The sequence below is a fragment of the Canis lupus genome, chromosome 5, assembly GCF_003254725.2.
Source record: "Canis lupus dingo isolate Sandy chromosome 5, ASM325472v2, whole genome shotgun sequence".
Taxonomy (NCBI): Eukaryota; Metazoa; Chordata; class Mammalia; order Carnivora; family Canidae; genus Canis; species Canis lupus.
Genome location: NC_064247.1, coordinates 36,132,087 through 36,149,712, shown reverse-complemented (window position 1 = coordinate 36,149,712; position 17,626 = coordinate 36,132,087). Strand labels below are relative to the sequence as shown.

The 17,626-nt window shown below is 46.3% G+C and overlaps 1 protein-coding gene across 2 annotated transcripts in view; it reads right to left on the bottom strand.

Moving 5' to 3' along the window:
* DNAH9 (dynein axonemal heavy chain 9) overlaps positions 1-17,626 on the bottom strand; it is a 329,643-nt gene that overhangs the window by 21,550 nt on the left and 290,467 nt on the right. For both annotated transcript variants that reach the window (XM_025428358.3, XM_049110232.1), the window contains 2 exons: positions 13,682-13,852; positions 6,234-6,416 (listed from right to left, as the gene is read on the bottom strand). In XM_025428358.3, coding sequence (XP_025284143.2) covers positions 6,234-6,416; positions 13,682-13,852 — 354 coding nt within the window. The remainder of the gene's footprint in view (positions 1-6,233; positions 6,417-13,681; positions 13,853-17,626) is intronic.

Sequence of the window (17,626 nt, the reverse complement as noted above, 5' to 3'; positions counted from 1 at the left end):
CAACACCATTCGTTGAAGAGACTTTTTTCCAAAGTATAATTTTGGTTCTTTTGTTAAAGATTAATTGACCTTATAATGGTGGGTTTATTTCTGGGCTTTCTGTTCTGTTCTATTGATCTATGTTTCTGTATTTTTTGCCAGTACCATACTGTCTTGATCACTACTGTTTTGTAGTATATCTTGAAATTTGGGATTGTGATACTTCCAGCTTTTTCATTTTCTTGTGATTCTTTCCATACAAATTTTAGGATTGTTTTAGTTCTGTGAAAATGCTGTTGGTATTTTGATAGGGATTGCATTAAATCTGTAGATGGCTTTGGATAGTATGGACATATTAACAATATTCATCTTCCCAATCCATGAGCCATTTGTTTGTGTCATCTTCAATTTCTTTCATGAGTGTTTTATAGTTTTCAGAGTATAGGTCTTTCACCTCTTGGGTTAAGTTTATTTCTAGGTATCTTACTATTTTTGTGCAATTGTAAATGGGATTGTTTTCTCAAATTCTCTGCTGTTTCATTATTAATATGTAGAAATGCAGTGTATTTCTGTGCACTGGTTTTGTATCCTGTGACTTTACTGAATACCTCATTTACTGAATTTATCAGTTATAGTAGTTTTTTGGTGGAGTCTTTAGGGTTTTCTCTATATAGTATCACATTATCTGCAAATAGTGAACATTTTACTTCTTCTTTACCAATTTGGATGCCTTTTTAAAATTTTTGTCTGATTGCTGTGGTTAGGACTTCCAGTACTATGTTCAATAAAAGTGGTGAGTGAGCATTTTGTCATGTGCCTGATTCTAGGCGGAAAGCTGTCAGTTTTTCAGCATGGAGTATGTTAGCTCTGAGGTTTTCATATATGGCTTTTAGTATGTTGAGGTAGGTTTCCTGTAACTCTACTTGCGGAGAGTTTTTTTTTTTTTTTTAATTGCAAATAGATGTTGTATTTTGTTGTGCTTTTCCTGCATTGGTTGAAATGATCATGTGGTCTTTATTCTTTCTCATATTTATGTGAGGTGTCATGTTGATTGATTTGTGAATATTGAACCACTCCTGCATCTCAGGAATAAAGCACACTTGATTGTGGTGAATGATTTATTTACTATATAGTTGGATTCAGTTTTCTAATATTTTGTTGAGAATTTTTGCATCTATGTTCATCAGAGATATTGGCCTATAGTTTTTTGTATGCACTGTCTTAATAATCTGGTTTTGGTATCAGGGTAATGCCAGCCTCACAGAGTGAATTTAGAAGTTTTCCTCTCTCTTCTACTTTTTGGAATAGTTTGAGAAGAATAGGTATTAACTCTTCTCTACTGTTTGATAGAATTCACCTATGAAACCATCTGGTCCTGCACTTTTGTTTTTTAGGAAGTTTTTGATTAGTGGTTCAATTTCATTGCTGGTAATCGGTCTATTCAAATTTTCTATTCCTGATTCAGTTTTGGGAGGTTATATGCTTCTAGGAATTTATCCATTACTTCTAGATTATCCAGTTTATTGGCATATAATTTTTTATAATCTCTAACAATCCTTTGTATTATTGAAATGTTGGTTTTTAGTTCTTCTCTTTCATTTTTTTAAAGATTTATTTATTTATTTATGATAGACACAGAGAGAGAGAGAGAGAGAGAGAGAGGCAGAGACACAGGCAGAGGGAGAAGCAGGCTCCATGCCAGGAGCCCAATGCGGGACTTGATCCCGGGACTCCAGGATCGCGCCTGGGCCAAGGGCAGGCGCCTAACCGCTGAGCCACCCAGGGATCCCTTCTCTTTCATTTCTGATTGACTTTGAGTCCTCTCTCTGAGAGTGTGTGCATGAATGGGTTGAGGAGAGGGGGATGGAGAGAATCTTAAGCAGGCTCCATGGCTAGCATGGAGCCTGATGTGGGGCTTGATTCCATGACTCTGAGATCATGACCTGAGCTGAAATCAAGAATTGGATGCTCAACTGAGTCACCCAGGCACTCCCTCACTCTCTTTGTAATTCTACTAAAGGTTTATCAGTTTTGTTGATCTTTTCAAATAACCAGCTCCTGGTTTTATTGATCCATTGTATTGGGTTTTGTTTTGTTTTAGTTTCTATTTCATTTATTTCTGCTCTAATCTTTATTTCCTTCCTTCTAATGGTTTCTTCTTTTTCTAGCTCCTTCATGTGTAAGGTTAGGTTGTTTGAGATGTTTCTTGCTTCTTGTGGTAGGCCTGTATTGCTATAAACTCCCCACTTTGAATTGCTTTTGCTGTATTCCAAAGATTGTTTTTTGTGTGTTGTTGTGTTTTCATTTTCATTTGTCTCCATGTATTTTTTTGACTTCCTCTTTGATTTCTCAGTTGATCAATTCCTTGTTTAATAGCACATTTAACCTCCATATGTTTATGTTCTTTCCAGATTTTTTCTTGTGATTGATTTCAGTTTCATAGTGTTGTAGTCAGAAAAGATGCATGGTTATGACTTCGATCTTTTTCAATCTGTTGAGACTTGTTTTGTGGCCTAATACGTAACCTGTCCTGGAAAATGTTCCATGTGCACTTGAAAAGAATGTGCACTCTGCTGTTTTAGGATGGAATGTTCTGAACATATCTGTTAAATCCATCTGATCCAATGTGTCATTCAGAGCCACTGTTTCCTGGTTGATTTTCCGTTTGGATGGTCTGTCCATTGATGTACATAGTGTGTTAAAGGCCCCTACTATAGTTACTATTGATTACTTTTTTGTTATTAACTGTTTTACATATTTGGGTGTCCCCATGTTGAGTGCATAAATATTCACAATTGTTGGGGTGCCTGGGTGACTCAGTCCATTGAGCATCTGCCTTCGGCTCAGGTCATGGTCCTGGGGTCCTGAGATTGAGTCTCGCTTTGGGCTCCTTGCTCAGCAGGGAGTCTGCTTCTCCTGCTCATGCTCTCTCTCTCTCTCTCAAATAAATAAACAGAATCTTTAAAAAAATATTTACAATTGTTTTATCTTCTTGTTGGATTGTTCCTTTTATGAAGTGTCCTTCTTTGTCTCTTGTTACAGTTCATTTTAAAGTGTAATCTGTCCAATATAAGTATTGTTACCCCAGCTTTGTTTTCAGATCCATTTTCAGGATAAATGCTTCTCCATCCCTTCATTTTCAATCTCCATGCATCTTTAGGTCTGATATGAGTCTCTTGTATGCAGTGAATAGATGGGTCTTATTTTTTTACTCATCCTGTCACTCTGTGTCTTTTGAATGGAGGGTTTAGTCCATTTACATTCAAAAAATCATTCATAGGTATGTGTGTATTTATTGCCATTTTGTTACTTGTTTTATGGTTATATTTATTCTCTGTTCCTTTCTTCCTTGCTCTCTAACTGTAAGTGACTTTCTTTAGTGATATATTTGGATTCCTCTCTATTTTTTGCATATGTATTACTGGGTTTTGACTTGTTACTATTAGGTTGTTGTGCATCAGGCTATTGTGCATTTGGTTAGTGAGAGTCAGTACCTTTGAGCGGTCAGCTTGTGGTACTCAGAGGACCTGTCTTCACTGTGTAAGGCAAGGAGCCAGATGTCTTACTGTGGTGAATCTGTCTCTGTGGAAATGTGGTTGTGGCAAACCAACCTCTCTTCGGTGTCCATCCTGTCTTCTTCTACCACTTCTGTGTGCTTTGAGCTCCTACAAGTCTTTGGGCTTAGCATACTGTGCCTCTCAGTTCAGCTGGTTCTCTGTGGGTGGTAGCCTTATGGTTTCCCATGCAGCCAACTATGAACAGCTACACATAAAAGTTTATCATAAATGCTAAGGGTATTGACTTAATGATTTAAAAAGTTAGACGTCTCCTAACTTTGGTGCCCCTCTGGACAAAGTGTATAGGGGTCGTGTGAGTTGCCCCTGTCCGCTCCTAGAACTTTAACGTGGCTTTTTTTTTTTTTTAACGTGGCTTTTAAGGAGAACCAGAGTCAGAATGTCCCCCTGCCCCCTGCCCTCTGCCATGGGAGCTGCCATGGGAGCTGGTCAGCATAGCCAGCCACCCTGTCCCAGAAGCGGGCAGTTGCTGACCCCTGTCCCTCCCCTGCCAGGCTGTCCCCTCTGCTCCTTCCTCTCCTGTCTCTCTCCCTCCCCTGAACTCTGTTACCAACCTCTGCACACTCCTTTTCCCATCCTGTTCTTCCACCTACTTGTCTTAACCTCTGCTTCACAAACGACCTCGGGTCAGAATCACTTGGCTGCTGCTTAAAAATAACTGTTTCCAGGTCCCAGCAGTGGATCAGGGACATGTGCTGGGAGTCCCCCCCAGGAGTCCGATGAGCAGGCCTGTTTGGGGAGGGACCTATCCTAAAGAGACTGGGTGTAGACGGCACCGTTTCAAAATGCCTCTTCTCCAGCTCCCAGGGGCACTGGGAGAAAAAGGCCTCCTACAGCTGTCTTGACTGCTCGTGGGTGCCGTCCCCTCACCAGCTGTTGAAGCTCACCACATCACGCTCGCTCACCTGAGTGGACCTTCTGCTCCGGCCAGAGCAGGGTCAGGGTGCCTCTGCCGGCGCCTCGGGAAGATCCTTCTCCTTGTCCCCCCCTGCTGTAATCCCACCCTTCCTCCATGGCCAGTCTATGCCGCTTCTCCTCCAGGGCCTCCCCTGATGCTGCCCACTTGTTCCTTCCTTTCTCTTCCTGCATCTCCCTGCTGGCCTCGTATCATGCTCTGCCCGCGTGCTCGCTCTTCTGACACCGTCATCGTGGAGGTCACCAGAACGTCGCCTGCACCCTCCAGCATGGCTGCTCAGACCCGCCCATTTAGCACATCGGTCAGCTGTGCCTGAACTAGACCGAGAGCAAAGAGGAAGCTCCTTGCCCGCCCCCTTCGTCTTCGTCTGGGCATGCTCTGTGATGCGTGACACCCGAGCACAGCCTCGGCTCTTGGAAGAAAAAATGAGTGAATCAGAAGCCAGATGGTAACAAGCTGCACCAAAGAGCACAGACTTGATAAGATAAGGTTGCAGCAAACCTCCTCGAGGTCACTGCCAGTAGAGACCGTGCCTCTGGGATGGAGCCATGTGACCTGCAGACTCCTTCCTCCTTTACACGTGAGATGGTCCTGTGGCATTTTGTATTTCATTTGATTACAAGCTGGTACATAATTTGGAAACATTTCCATGTACTGTCTTCAACATCACTTCTGTTTGTCCTTCCTCCTTACTTCATCTATACTGGGGGGAGGACATTAATAGATTAAAAAAAATGCCTACCAACATAGGTTTTGCAGTCTGTTTTGTAGTTTCTGGACCTCGGGGCCTGGCTCGGCTTTCTGTGCCAGCTCCAGAAACTGGCCTCTCCCCTTCCCTCTGTCTGGGGCCACAGTTGTGTTAAGGAACATGCCCATGTCAGTGGACGACGGTCCCCTTCAGCTCCTGAAAGTCAGCGGGATCTCCCGTTTACCTGTCACTGGAGGCGTGGTGATACCACTGCTTCTCCACGAGGGTCTGGGCCAGGCACCTAACATAATTACCTCCTGGTCTTTAAGGTTCACTCATCCAAGGAACTGGTGGTCGAAATAGGCTCCTTCATTGCTCAAGAGCAACATAGAGTCTGTGCAGGATCTTGGACCTTTCCTACAACCCTGACGTAAGAGATTAAAATCCTTTCCCCTGATAGGGTGGTGATAATTATCAGCTCTACTTTGGGGTGTTTACTGTATGCTAGGCATCGCTCTAAACATACTATGTACATTATCTGACTTAATCCTTTGCCCATGCCTGATGAAGTAGGACTGTCATCCCTGTTTTACAGGTGAAGAAATGGAGACACTGAGACCTAAGCCACTTTAAGGCCACACAGCAAGGAAGTGCAGGGGCTGGCTGGTGACCCTGGGGGGCGTCCAGTTCTAGAACCTGAACCGCATCCAGCATTCTTTTGCCCCCACCCTCCCCACGAAAGCAACTTATCTTATGTCAGTAGAAGACACCAGGCTGTCACAATGTACTCTTGCTTGCTCCTCAGAGTACGGTGTCCTCAGGCAGTGTGCATATGCTGACCCGCCATTCTAGCATATTCTAACTTCAGTACAGCTTCCGATTTTATAGAACCTTGGGTCTTAGCCTCCCCACAGCCCAGCCAGACCCTGGTTTCTGGGAGTGACACCTTCTGGAGCATCCAGATTGCTGTAGGACAGCTGCCCAGCTCCCAAGTCCCTGGAAGCCCCCCTCCCCCAGGGGGTCCAGCCGTGTCCTCTGGCAGTGCCGCTTCCCACCCAGACCTCACACAACTCACCTTTAAGCCAAGATCCAGCTCTCTTAGTGAGCGCTGGATCTCCCTGGTGAGGATGTTCATCCGTTCACACTCCTGGAAGGCAACGACGATGTAGGGGGTGCGTTCCTCCACTTTGGCCATCAGCTCTGCCATGTTGAACTCATCTGTCACGCGCTCCAGGATTTCTTCCAGGAGGGCCTTGACCTGCCCCACAACAGGAAACACAGGGTTAAGAAAGGTTTCTGACTCTCCAGGACTCCATTCCCCTGTGATATGGTGATAAAGAGGCCAGTCATCCAACCCCTGGCCATACTCTTGCCTACTTGCTTAGGTCAGCTGGGTCAGGGCTTGAGCACTGCCCACAGAATGGCCTCTCCAGAGGGTGACCAGCTTAAAAAGAGAACATAGGTGTCTTCTCGAGAATCAGGAGTTGGGAAAATCCAGAGGCCGACCCAAATTAGCTGCGCAGATGAAACTGGAAAGGCATAGGATAGCCTAGGATGGTCATTTGGGACCATATGAACCTGAAGTGATGAGCAGTAGTGATGAATAAGTGTGTGTGTGTGCGTGTGTGTGTATATGTATTCCATGAGGCTGCACTGCAGTTTCTGTCCTTGGGTCCTGGAACAAGCATCCCCATCTATCATGTAAGCCTCCTCCCAGCCCCATGATTCCTTTTACTGCACAAACTATCAGCTAATTAGACCAGGGGAGCTAGAACCACCAGGGTGTCTTGCCTTGAAAACTGGAACTGAAGCACTGAGATCCTGGGTTATTTAGGGGCAAGTACTTGGAGGCTGAGTCTGCCATTTTGAAGCAAATGAGTAAGCCTGGGAGGTCTGTCAGCAGAGAAAGAAAAATGGAGCAAGTGCAGACATAATAGAACATGTGGCCAGCATGGAGGGGGGTGGCGCCTCCTGGATCATGAAAGCTTGGGCTCCAGGAGGACCTGATGGGATGGTTGTTGTTCTGCTCGTCATCTCCTATAACAGGTCCCCATCTCCACTTGTGAAATCCCTTCCCCATTGTTTTGGGGTACAGTCATGGGGCCCAATCCTCCCATGAGCAGAGTAGGCCAACAAGATCATCATTCCCAGGAGCACTAAAATTTGAATCTCAAGCCTGATTCAGGGACAGAAAGTGGCTGGAGCTACTGATGGAAGTGCCCTGAAAGGACATTCTTCTTTCTCCCTTGGATCCTAGAGCCCCTGGGATTTCTCCATCCTTTCTTAGGTTGATTCCTTTGACACAGTGGGCTATTTCTTGCCTATTTCAGCTAAATTAGTCTCTTGCTTGCAACCAAAACCCTTGGCTGAGTTAATACAGTTGTGATGTGTTAGCCACATGAGTGTAAGCAAGTCATCTAGGCCTCAATTTTTTTATCTATAAAAATTTCCAAGAGCGTCTTTCTCCACCTGCCCCCCCCCCCCAACTCCCAGGGCTGTTGCAAAGATCAAATCAAGTGAGCTGATGGATGTGGTGGCATCTGAAAGCTATACAGAGCTACAGAAGGGATTATTAATATTCACTTTGCCTTGTATTGTTAACACACAATACACTCTCCAGGAAAAAGGCTGATATCTGAAAAAGGAAAGTAAAACCTCATCTCCCTGTCAGAAAGGGGTCTCTGGTGCTGTCACAGCAAAAACCAGAACAGAATTTTAACGGTACCTGAGAGGTGCTGCTGGGATAGAAGACTAATGGCTAAAATTATATCATCTTACTTTCTATGGAGCTGAATTTGAAGAAACAGCCCTACACCCATGAGCTGCCATTCGGACATTTGCACAAAGAGATGAAAAGATAGTCTGGAGGCACTCTCCCAAAATACACAGACCATGGAGAAACAGAACTCTGTCCTGATCAGGCTGAGCAGGATTTGGAGACCAAGTCTGAGGACATAGAGGACTGCCATGGAAGGGAGCAGGTGCACAGACACAGAGGAGCTGAAGATGAGGAGGACTGCCATGGAAGGGAGCAGGTGCACAGACAGGATGAGCCCTGGATAGGGGGGACTACCACGGAAGGGAGCAGTACACAGACAGGAGGAGCCCAGGATGGGAGGACTGCCTGGGAAGGGAGCAGATGCACAGACAGGAGGAGCCCAGGATGGGAGGACTGCCTGGGAAGGGAGCAGATGCAGACAGGAGGAGCCCAGGATGGGGAGGACTGCCAGGGAAGGGAGCAGGTGCATAGACAGGAGGAGCCCAGGATGGAGAGGACTGCCATGGAAGGGAGCAGGTGCAAAGACAGGATGAGCCCTGCATAGGGGGGACTACCACGGAAGGGAGCAGGTGCACAGACAGGAGGAGCCCAGGATGGGAGGACTGCCATGGAAGGGAGCAGGTGCACAGACAGGAGGAGCCCAGAATGGGAGGACTGCCTGGGAAGGGAGTAGATGCAGACAGGAGGAGCCCAGGATGGGGAGGACTGCCAGGGAAGGGAGCAGGTGCATAGACAGGAGGAGCCCAGGATGGAGAGGACTGCCATGGAAGGGAGCAGGTGCAAAGACAGGATGAGCCCTGCATAGGGGGGACTACCACGGAAGGGAGCAGGTGCACAGACAGGAGGAGCCCAGGATGGGAGGACTGCCAGGGAAGGGAGCAGCTGCACAGACAGGAGGAACCCAGGATGGGGAGGACTGCCATGGAACGGAGCACGTGCACAGACAGGGAGGAGCCCAGGATGGGGAGGACAGCCATGGAAGGGTGCAGGTGCACAGGCCGGGAGGAGCCCAGGATGGGAGGACTTCTATGGAAGGGAGCAGGTGCACAGACAGGAGGAGCCCAGGATGTGGAGGACTGCGGGCCGGAGCAGGTGCACAGTCAGGATAAGCCCAAGATGGGAAGGACTGCCCAGGGAAGGGAGCAAGTGAGCAGACCGGGAGAAGCCTCAGACAGGGAGCACTGCCAGGGAAGGGAGCAGGTATACCGACCTGCGGGAGCCTAAGGGCTCTTCAGGTGAAAGAATGGGCTGCAAGGAATGTGGTCTAATTATTTCCACAAGCAAACTGCTCTGCCTTTTTTTTTCCTGACAAATAAATGCTTACCCTAAAAATCTAAGCTTCACAGACAGTTGTAATATTAGGAACCAAATCCTGTTACAATCTTGCCTCTTCCCTCAAAGAGGAGCAAGTCACTGGTAACTGCTTCTGTCTTTGTTTAGAGTCCCCGCAGATATCCTCTGAGGCACAGAGCGGTGTCTGTCACCTGTCCTAACTACCTTCCTTGTCCCCGCTGCAGCCTTCCCCCTTCCTCTGCACCTCCCTCTCACTAATGCAGTCATACTACACTTGCTTTTCACCTTATAATAAATCCTGGACACATTTTCTTGTTAGAACCTAATTGACCTGCCTTTTTAAAACATTGCATATATTTTATATAAGTACTGTGATATATATACTACGTATCATGTATACACATATGATAGTATAGAATATATTATTTTTTTAATTTATTTACTTTTGATAGTTACAGAGAGAGAGAGAGGCAGAGACACAGGCAGAGGGAGAAGCAGGCTCCATGCACCGGGAGCCCGACGTGGGATTCGATCCCGGGTCTCCAGGATCGCGCCCTGGGCCAAAGGCAGGCACCAAACCACTGCGCCACCCAGGGATCCCTAGAATATATTATTTAACTGTTTGGGCATACCATAATTTGTGTCATTTCCCTTTTTGATGGATATTTGCCCTGTTTATCATTTGTACCAGTATAATTGATCCTGTAATAAATACAGCACAAAATCTGCACACTGTGGAGCGTTTCCACAGGTTGCATTCCTAGAAATAGAATTACGGTTAAAAAAAAAAAGGGGAACATTTTACATTTTAGTAGCTGTTGTTCTGGAATTGAAACCTTCATCCCCAGAGAGTGTGTTCTTACGCCCTCACCACTGGATGAGATCACTTTTAAAACTCTGTACCATCAAGTAAAAAAGGATATTTCACATACCTTCATGTAGTCGGGAGTACAGTGAGAACTGTGCTATTTTTACTGGCCTGTCATGTTATCGTGTGACTCTGTGTCCTTCTGTCCCCTTCTTCTGTCCTCTCTTCCTCTACCTGTCAGAACTCTTCATAGTTTAATAAGATCTGCCCACAGCCCAGTGTCTGTGTGGCAGAGATTCTCCTAGCTTGTCTTGGACTTTGTTCATGGTGTTTTTGGGTTTGCAGATCTTTTAAAGTTTCCCAGTCATCACATTTGTCAATCTTTATAGATTCTGAGTTGCTCTTTAAGAAGAGGTTTTACAATGCCTTCCTCTTTGTATGATCATAGAAGTATTCACCCAAGTTATCTTTCAGTACTTTTGATGTTTTCATGTAAAATTCATTAAAAATGCTTAAATGGCTCAGTGGTTGAGTGTCTGCCTCCAGCTCAGGGCATGATTCCAGGGTCCTGGGATTGAGTCCCACATCAGGCTCCCTGCAGGGAGCCTGCTTCTCCCTCTGCCTGCCTCTCTCTCTCTCTCTCTCTCATGAATAAATAAGTAAAATCTTAAAAAAAAAAAAAGCTTAAATGTAGCCATCTGAAAGGTACTGTGATGTAAGGAGTCAGGCACCTGTCTCACTTTCTTCCAGATGACCAGACACTCATTCAACACTAGCGAGATTCAGTAGTCAAGGACAAATGGGGGAGATGCTACTGCATCCCTAACACTGAAAGGGTGTATGTCTGAGGGGGGCCTGGAGCCAGTGTGATGGGCTGGGTCATGTCCCCCTAAAACTCACATATCCCCCAGTACCTTAGAATGTGACTGTGTTTGGAAACGGGACCTTTACAGAGATGATTACATTACAAGGAGGCTGTAATAACGTGGTCCTAACTCAATCTGACTGGTATCTTTAGGAAGAGGACATTTGCACGCACAGAGACAGCAAGGGCGCATGAGCCCAGAGGGAAGGTCTCAAGAGGCCACAGGAAGAAGACTGCCACCCACGAGCCAAACAGAGAAGCCTCAGGAGAAAAGCGACCCTGCTGACATCTTGATCTTGGACTTCCAGCCTCTGGAACAGTGAGAAAACACACTTTTGTTGTCCAAGCCTCCTGGTCTGTGGTACTTTGTGGTGGCAGCCTAGCAAACTAATATGGCCAGGTACCCCCCCAATAGCAGCAGGCTCATCTGCCTAAGAGAGGCATTTGGGGCTGCACAGCAGTTCCAGCTCAGGTCATCAGAGGAGCCCGTGGTGTCCTGGAACATCCAAGCTCCCCCCCACTTCTGTCTCTCCTTCCCAGGTGCCTGGCAGCCCAGGGGCGTGCTATGTCCCAGGTTCTCATCCAGATGCAAGCAGGCAGGGGAGCAGATTTGTGCAGGTGCCACCTCTGGGCTGCCGCCAGCTTGACAGTAAAACACGTTGTCTGCTCTGGCTCTCTGCCTGTCCACTGAGCGACTGTGCTGGGGAGAAGGCACACAGCACAGGACAAGGCGACCACACACCAGGCATACACACACACACACACACACACACACACACACACACACACACACACGACGCCTGTCTGCACTGTGTGATGCCCATTCACTTCTGCAGCATCATTTCTGGAGCTGGACAAGGATGAGGCCCCGACGGGAACGAGAGGCTTCTTTGAACCCTGCCTGAAGAACCCTAAATCGATCCCGTATAGAGTCCTGGACTCGCTGTTCTGTTCTTTTCTTTTCTTTTCTTTTCCTTCTTTTCTTTTCTTTCTTTTCTTTTCTTTTTTCTTTTCTTTTTCTTTTCTTTTTTCTTCTTTTCTTTTCTTTTCTTTCCTTTTCTCTTTTCTTTCTTTCTTTCTTTCTTTCTTTCTTTCTTTCTTTCTTCTTTCTTTTTCTTCTTTCTTTTCCTTCCTTCCTTCCTTCCTTCCTTCCTTCCTTCCTTCCTTCCTTCCTTCCTTCCTTCCTTTTTTTCTCTCTCTCTTTCTCTCTTTCTTTCTCCCTTCCTTCTTCCCTTCCTTCCCTTCCTCCCTTCCTTCCTTTCCTCCCTTCCTTTCCTTCTTCCCTTTCTCTCTTTCTGTATATTTTTTTATTGGAGTTCAATTTGCCAACATAGAGTATAACACCCAGTGTTCATCCTGTCAAGTGCCCCCCTCAGTGCCCGTCACTCAGTCACCCCAACCCCCGCCCACCTCCCCTTCCACTACCCCTTGTTCCTTTCCCAGAGTTATGCGTCTCTCATGTTTTGTCACCCTCTTTGATATTTCCCACTCATTTTCTCTTCTTTCCCCTATAATCCCTTTCACTATTTTTTATATCCTCCATATGAGTGAAACCGTATGATGATTGTCCTTCTCTGATGGACTTACTTCACTCAGCATAATACCCTCCAGTTCCACAATGTTACAACTAGAACAGCTTTTCATCCTAGCTGGCTTGGGGTCTGGGTGACATAACATGTCTTCTCTTCCTTTTTGTTCTCAAATTCTATCTTAGGCATCAAATAGTGGGATTGGCTGAGTAGTGTGATTTAGAGTAGCTTTCTGGGAGTACGCTCACCTGCAGCAAAATCACCAGGGTGCATATGCCTGCGCTTGACCCTGGACCCCAGAGTCAGAATTCCAAGCTTCTGGCCTAGTCCTGGGGCGTGTTAAGATCTGAGAGCAGGATGGCACACTTGACACCTTTGGATGGAAGGAAGTCCAGCTCCTTCAGTATGAAGTGGGTTGTCCTCCTAAAAGCAATCCCCGAAGCTTTCAATTTGGTAACTGCCCAGCTTCCTAACCTTTAATCTTCCAGGTAAATTTCCTTGTAAACCCAGTGGCAGCTCAGAGGAGGGAATCCAGGTGGTGCTGTGGATCAGAGGCAGGCGCCGGGGAGGTATCCTGTGGGAACCCAGGTGGCTTGTCCAGGGACAGATTTCACTGGGCCTCCTTCCTCTTCCATCCTGTGTGGTGCGTGGTCCAGGAGCAGAGCCCTCAGACCACCTGATCTCTAAGGTGGTGCCATCTCACCTCTGTCTGCCTTAACTACTCCATGGTTCCCCTCTGCCTTTCTGAAATTTCTGAAAGTCCTGCGCTCAGCAGCCCTTACCTGTGTGCTGGAGGACCTCTGATCCAATGTTGTTTGCACAGAAGGCATTTTCGTTTTAAAGAGTGACCAAACCAAATGAGCATCTGGTTGGTGCAGTGAGGGTGGCACTCATTAAGTACAGCTGCCCACTGGTCACCGCTCGGTTTGTCAAGGAATCGCTAGGTCCCTTTCTAGCTCCCCTGCCCCTCCACTGTTCGGCCCTGTCTTACTTCCCTTTGGCAGGCAAGTGGGATAGAAATAGTCTTTGGGGAACTAGAAAAGCAAACTGTGAAAGCCAGTGGCAGGGACCTCCTATGATTCACACAGACCCCTGGCCTGTGGGTCAAGGCTGCACCGGCCACAGGTGAGGGGAAGGTGTGCACCATGTGGTCTGTGCTGCCAATGTGGCCAGCGGGAGGAGCATCTCACTGTGCCATCCTTGGGTGCCCCAGAAGGATCTCTGGCAACTCCCCCTCCCCTCCACATACCTTTTCTTCTCTGGTGGCCCCTGCTCTGTCTCCAGCGTGGCTGTCCCGGGGCTGCAGCTCCAGCACGGTGCGGAAGAGCTTTTCCGACGTCTGGGTCAGGAAGCCGATCTCAGCGTTGGGGTGGAGGCCATAGAGGTAGGGCGATTCTGCAGGCAGCTGGGCATCGACGTACTGGAAGTCAAGGACAGGTGCACTTAAACACAAACCGGGATGAGTGGGCCACCCACTCTGGTTCGTCGTCTGGGATGGGGGGCTGTCTGGGGGCCGCAGCAGGCCTAAGGCACCTGCCTCCCTGCTCACTGGCACTGGCCGTCGTGGGCATGCTCTCCACCTGGCACACATCCTGTCTGCCAGTCTTGCCTTGGCAGCACCTGTCTTTGTGTGCCAGGCTGGCTTTCCAGAACTTCCACGCCCACACAGACATTGTCTTCTTCAGGAAGCTTAGAGGACTTTCTCCGTCTCCAGGCTCCCTACTCCCTGGTCTACACCTGTCCCTCCCTCCACACACAAGGAGGACTTCCCAAAGTGCTTGAGAAATACGGACGCCTACCTAGTGTCTTACTCAAGACACTCCTAGGATCCCAGGCCTCTCGCCCTTAAATTCCTTTTCTCTCTCCTCCATTTATCTAAATCAGAGGTGACAAACCTAGATGCAGAATAAATGTGTGAATCGAGCTTTGGGACAAGGCGAGTTTTGCTGTTAATCAGGAATTCCTACCTCTGGCAAAAAATTTTTTTTTTAAAAAAGATTTTTTTAAAGAAGCTTTTGGGGATCCCTGGGTGGTGCAGCGGTTTGGCGCCTGCCTTTGGCCCAGGGCGCGATCCTGGAGACCCGGGATCGAATCCCATGTTGGGCTCCCGGTGCATGGAGCCTGCTTCTCCCTCTGCCTATGTCTCTGCCTCTCTCTCTCTCTCTGTGTGTGACTATCATAAATAAATAAAAAAATTTAAAAAAAGAAGCTTTTGCACAGCAAAGGATACAGTCAACAAAGCTAAAAGACAACCTACAGAATGGGAGAAGATATTTGCAAATGACGTATCAGATAAAGGGCTAGTTTCCAAGATCTATAAAGAACTTCTTAAACTCAACACCAAAGAAACAAACAATCCAATCATGAAATGGGCAAAAGACATGAACAGAAATCTCACAGAGGAAGACATAGACATGGCCAACATGCACATGAGAAAAGGCTCTGCATCACTTGCCATCAGGGAAATACAAATCAAAACCACAATGAGATACCACCTCACACCAATGAGAATGGGGAAAATTAACAAGGCAGGAAACAACAAATGTTGGAGAGGATGTGGAGAAAAGGGAACCCTCTTACACTGTTGGTGGGAATGTGAACTGGTGCAGCCACTCTGGAAAACTGTGTGGAGGTTCCTCAAAGAGTTAAAAATAGACCTGCCCTACGACCCAGCAATTGCACTGCTGGGGATTTACCCCAAAGATACAGATGCAGTGAAACGCCGGGACACCTGCACCCCGATGTTTCTAGCAGCAATGTCCACAATAGCCAAACTGTGGAAGGAGCCTCGGTGTCCATCGAAAGATGAATGGATAAAGAAGATGTGGTTTATGTATACAATGGAATATTCCTCAGCCATTAGAAACGACAAATACCCCCATTTGCTTCGACGTGGATGGAACTGGAGGGCATTATGCTGAGTGAAGTAAGTCAATCGGAGAAGGACAAACATTATATGTTCTCATTCATTTGGGGAATATAAATAATAGTGAAAGGGAATAGAAGGGATGGGAGAAGAAATGTGTGGGAAATATCAGAAAGGGAGACAGAACATAAAGACTCCTAACTCTGGGAAACGAACTAGGGGTGGTGGAAGGGGAGGAGGGCGGGGGGGTGGGGGTGACTGGGTGATGGGCACTGGGGGAGGCACTTGACGGGATGAGCACTGGGTGTTATTCTGTATGTTGGTAAATTGAACACCAATAAAAATTATTTTATTAAAAAATAAAAAAATAAAAAATGATTTTATTTATTTATTTGAGAGAGAGCATGTGTGCGCGCAAGAGAGAGCACGAGCACAAGCACAGGGGAGGGGCAGAGGGAGAAGCAGACTCCCTGCTGAGCAGGGAGCCTGACTTGAGATTTGATCTGAAGACCCTGAGACCATGACCTGAGCCGAAGGCAGATGCTTAAGCAACTGAGCTATCCAGGTGCCCCTGGCAAAAATTGTTTGAATTAAAAAATGTTTTTAATCGTGCCATCCAAACAACGCATCCCTATGGTCAGTCATGGCAGGCTGTCCCTAAAAAACCATCCCTCGCTTTCTTCTCCAAATGTTTTCTGAGGGCCCCTTCCAGGTCTTTCCATTACTGTGAGAAAGTGCCCCTCAAGGTCAGCTCCTAAATGGATGTTGATTTCTTGGTGTATCCTCTAGTCTAAGTAAAAGATGGCTCATTCCTCAAAGGCCAACTAGTGTGTTTATTCATGTATTGCTTCCAGCCTCCAGCACACTCCTGAACTCTTGGTAGGTGCCCTGGAACCATCCACTAACTGGCGGATTAAAGAGAGATGTAAAGAAGATGAAAATCTCTCAGTCCCTGGGAAGTGTGCCAGCCTCGCTGCTGCCCTTCCCACCTCGAGCCACTTGTCGGATTGTCCCGCAGACACTAGAGGGCGCTCTTGCACAAGTTTATCGGCTAAAACCCTGATGCCTTTTGGTCAAGCAATTTTTTTTTTTAATTTTTTTAAATTTTTATTTATTTATGATAGTCACACAGAGAGAGAGACAGAGAGAGGCAGAGACACAGGAAGAGGGAGAAGCAGGCTCCATGCACCGGGAGCCTGACGTGGGATTCGATCCTGGGTCTCCAGGATCGCGCCCTGGGCCAAAGGCAGACGCTAAACCGCTGCGCCACCCAGGGATCCCCTGGTCAAGCAATTTTTAAAAATTCCTTGTATTTTCTTTAAGTAGTCTTGCTGTTTGAAATTTCTTTTCATAGGTTCAAGTTTTTCTGGATTGAATGACTTTGGTAGTTTATCTTTTTCAATTTTATGGTTTTTTTAAATTTATTTTTATTTTATTTTTATTTTTTTTTAATTTTATGGTTTTTAAAGACATATTTAAGTAATCTCTACACCCAAAGTGTCGCTGAACTCAGGACCCTGATAGAAAGAGTCGCCTGCTCCTCCGACTGAGAGAGCCAGGCACCCCTCAGTTTAAATTTTATGAATTAAAGTTTAAAGCTTTTTTTTTTTCAAGTTTATAGTTAATGTACCCATGACCAGTATTTCCCTTGAGTTTGGTATTCATATTTATTTTAGGCATGTTCAAAAGTCAAGCAATCATGAAGGTTTTTTAAAAATAATCATCTAGGGGCACGTGGGTGGCTTAGTGGTTGAGCATCTGCCTTTAGCTCAGGTCATGATCCTGGGGTCCTGGGATCAAGTCCCACATCGGGCTCCCCACAGGGAGCCTGCTTCTCCCTCTGCCTGTGTCTCTGTCTCTGTCTCTCTCTCATGAATAAATAAATAAAAATCTTTAAAAAAATCTCTTAATATATCTTCCATGGCAGGCTAAATAAGTAAAAATGAACACTTTAAAAATAGCTGCGGTCATAGTAAAATGAGAACTCAAAGTAATAGTACAGAAGAGCTCCATGGGAATGTGTGTGTGTGTGTGTGTGTGTGTACATGGGCGTGTATGCACGTAGTTTACTGCAGCCAAGAAAGAACAGGAGGGGCAAATGCTCTGTCTGCAAGGTCATGTCCCTCTGAAGATATTTGGAATCACTAATACAAACTTTACCCAAAGTTGGCTAAGTTCTTAACCTGGAATTTTGCTCCTAATGGCTTTGTCAATATCTTGGATGAAAGCAATCAAATGAATGCCCCAGCTATTATGTGTAGAAAAGAGCAACAAATAGAAATTATTGAACCAAACATCAAGAGTAGAAAGATCTCCAAAAAGCTCAAT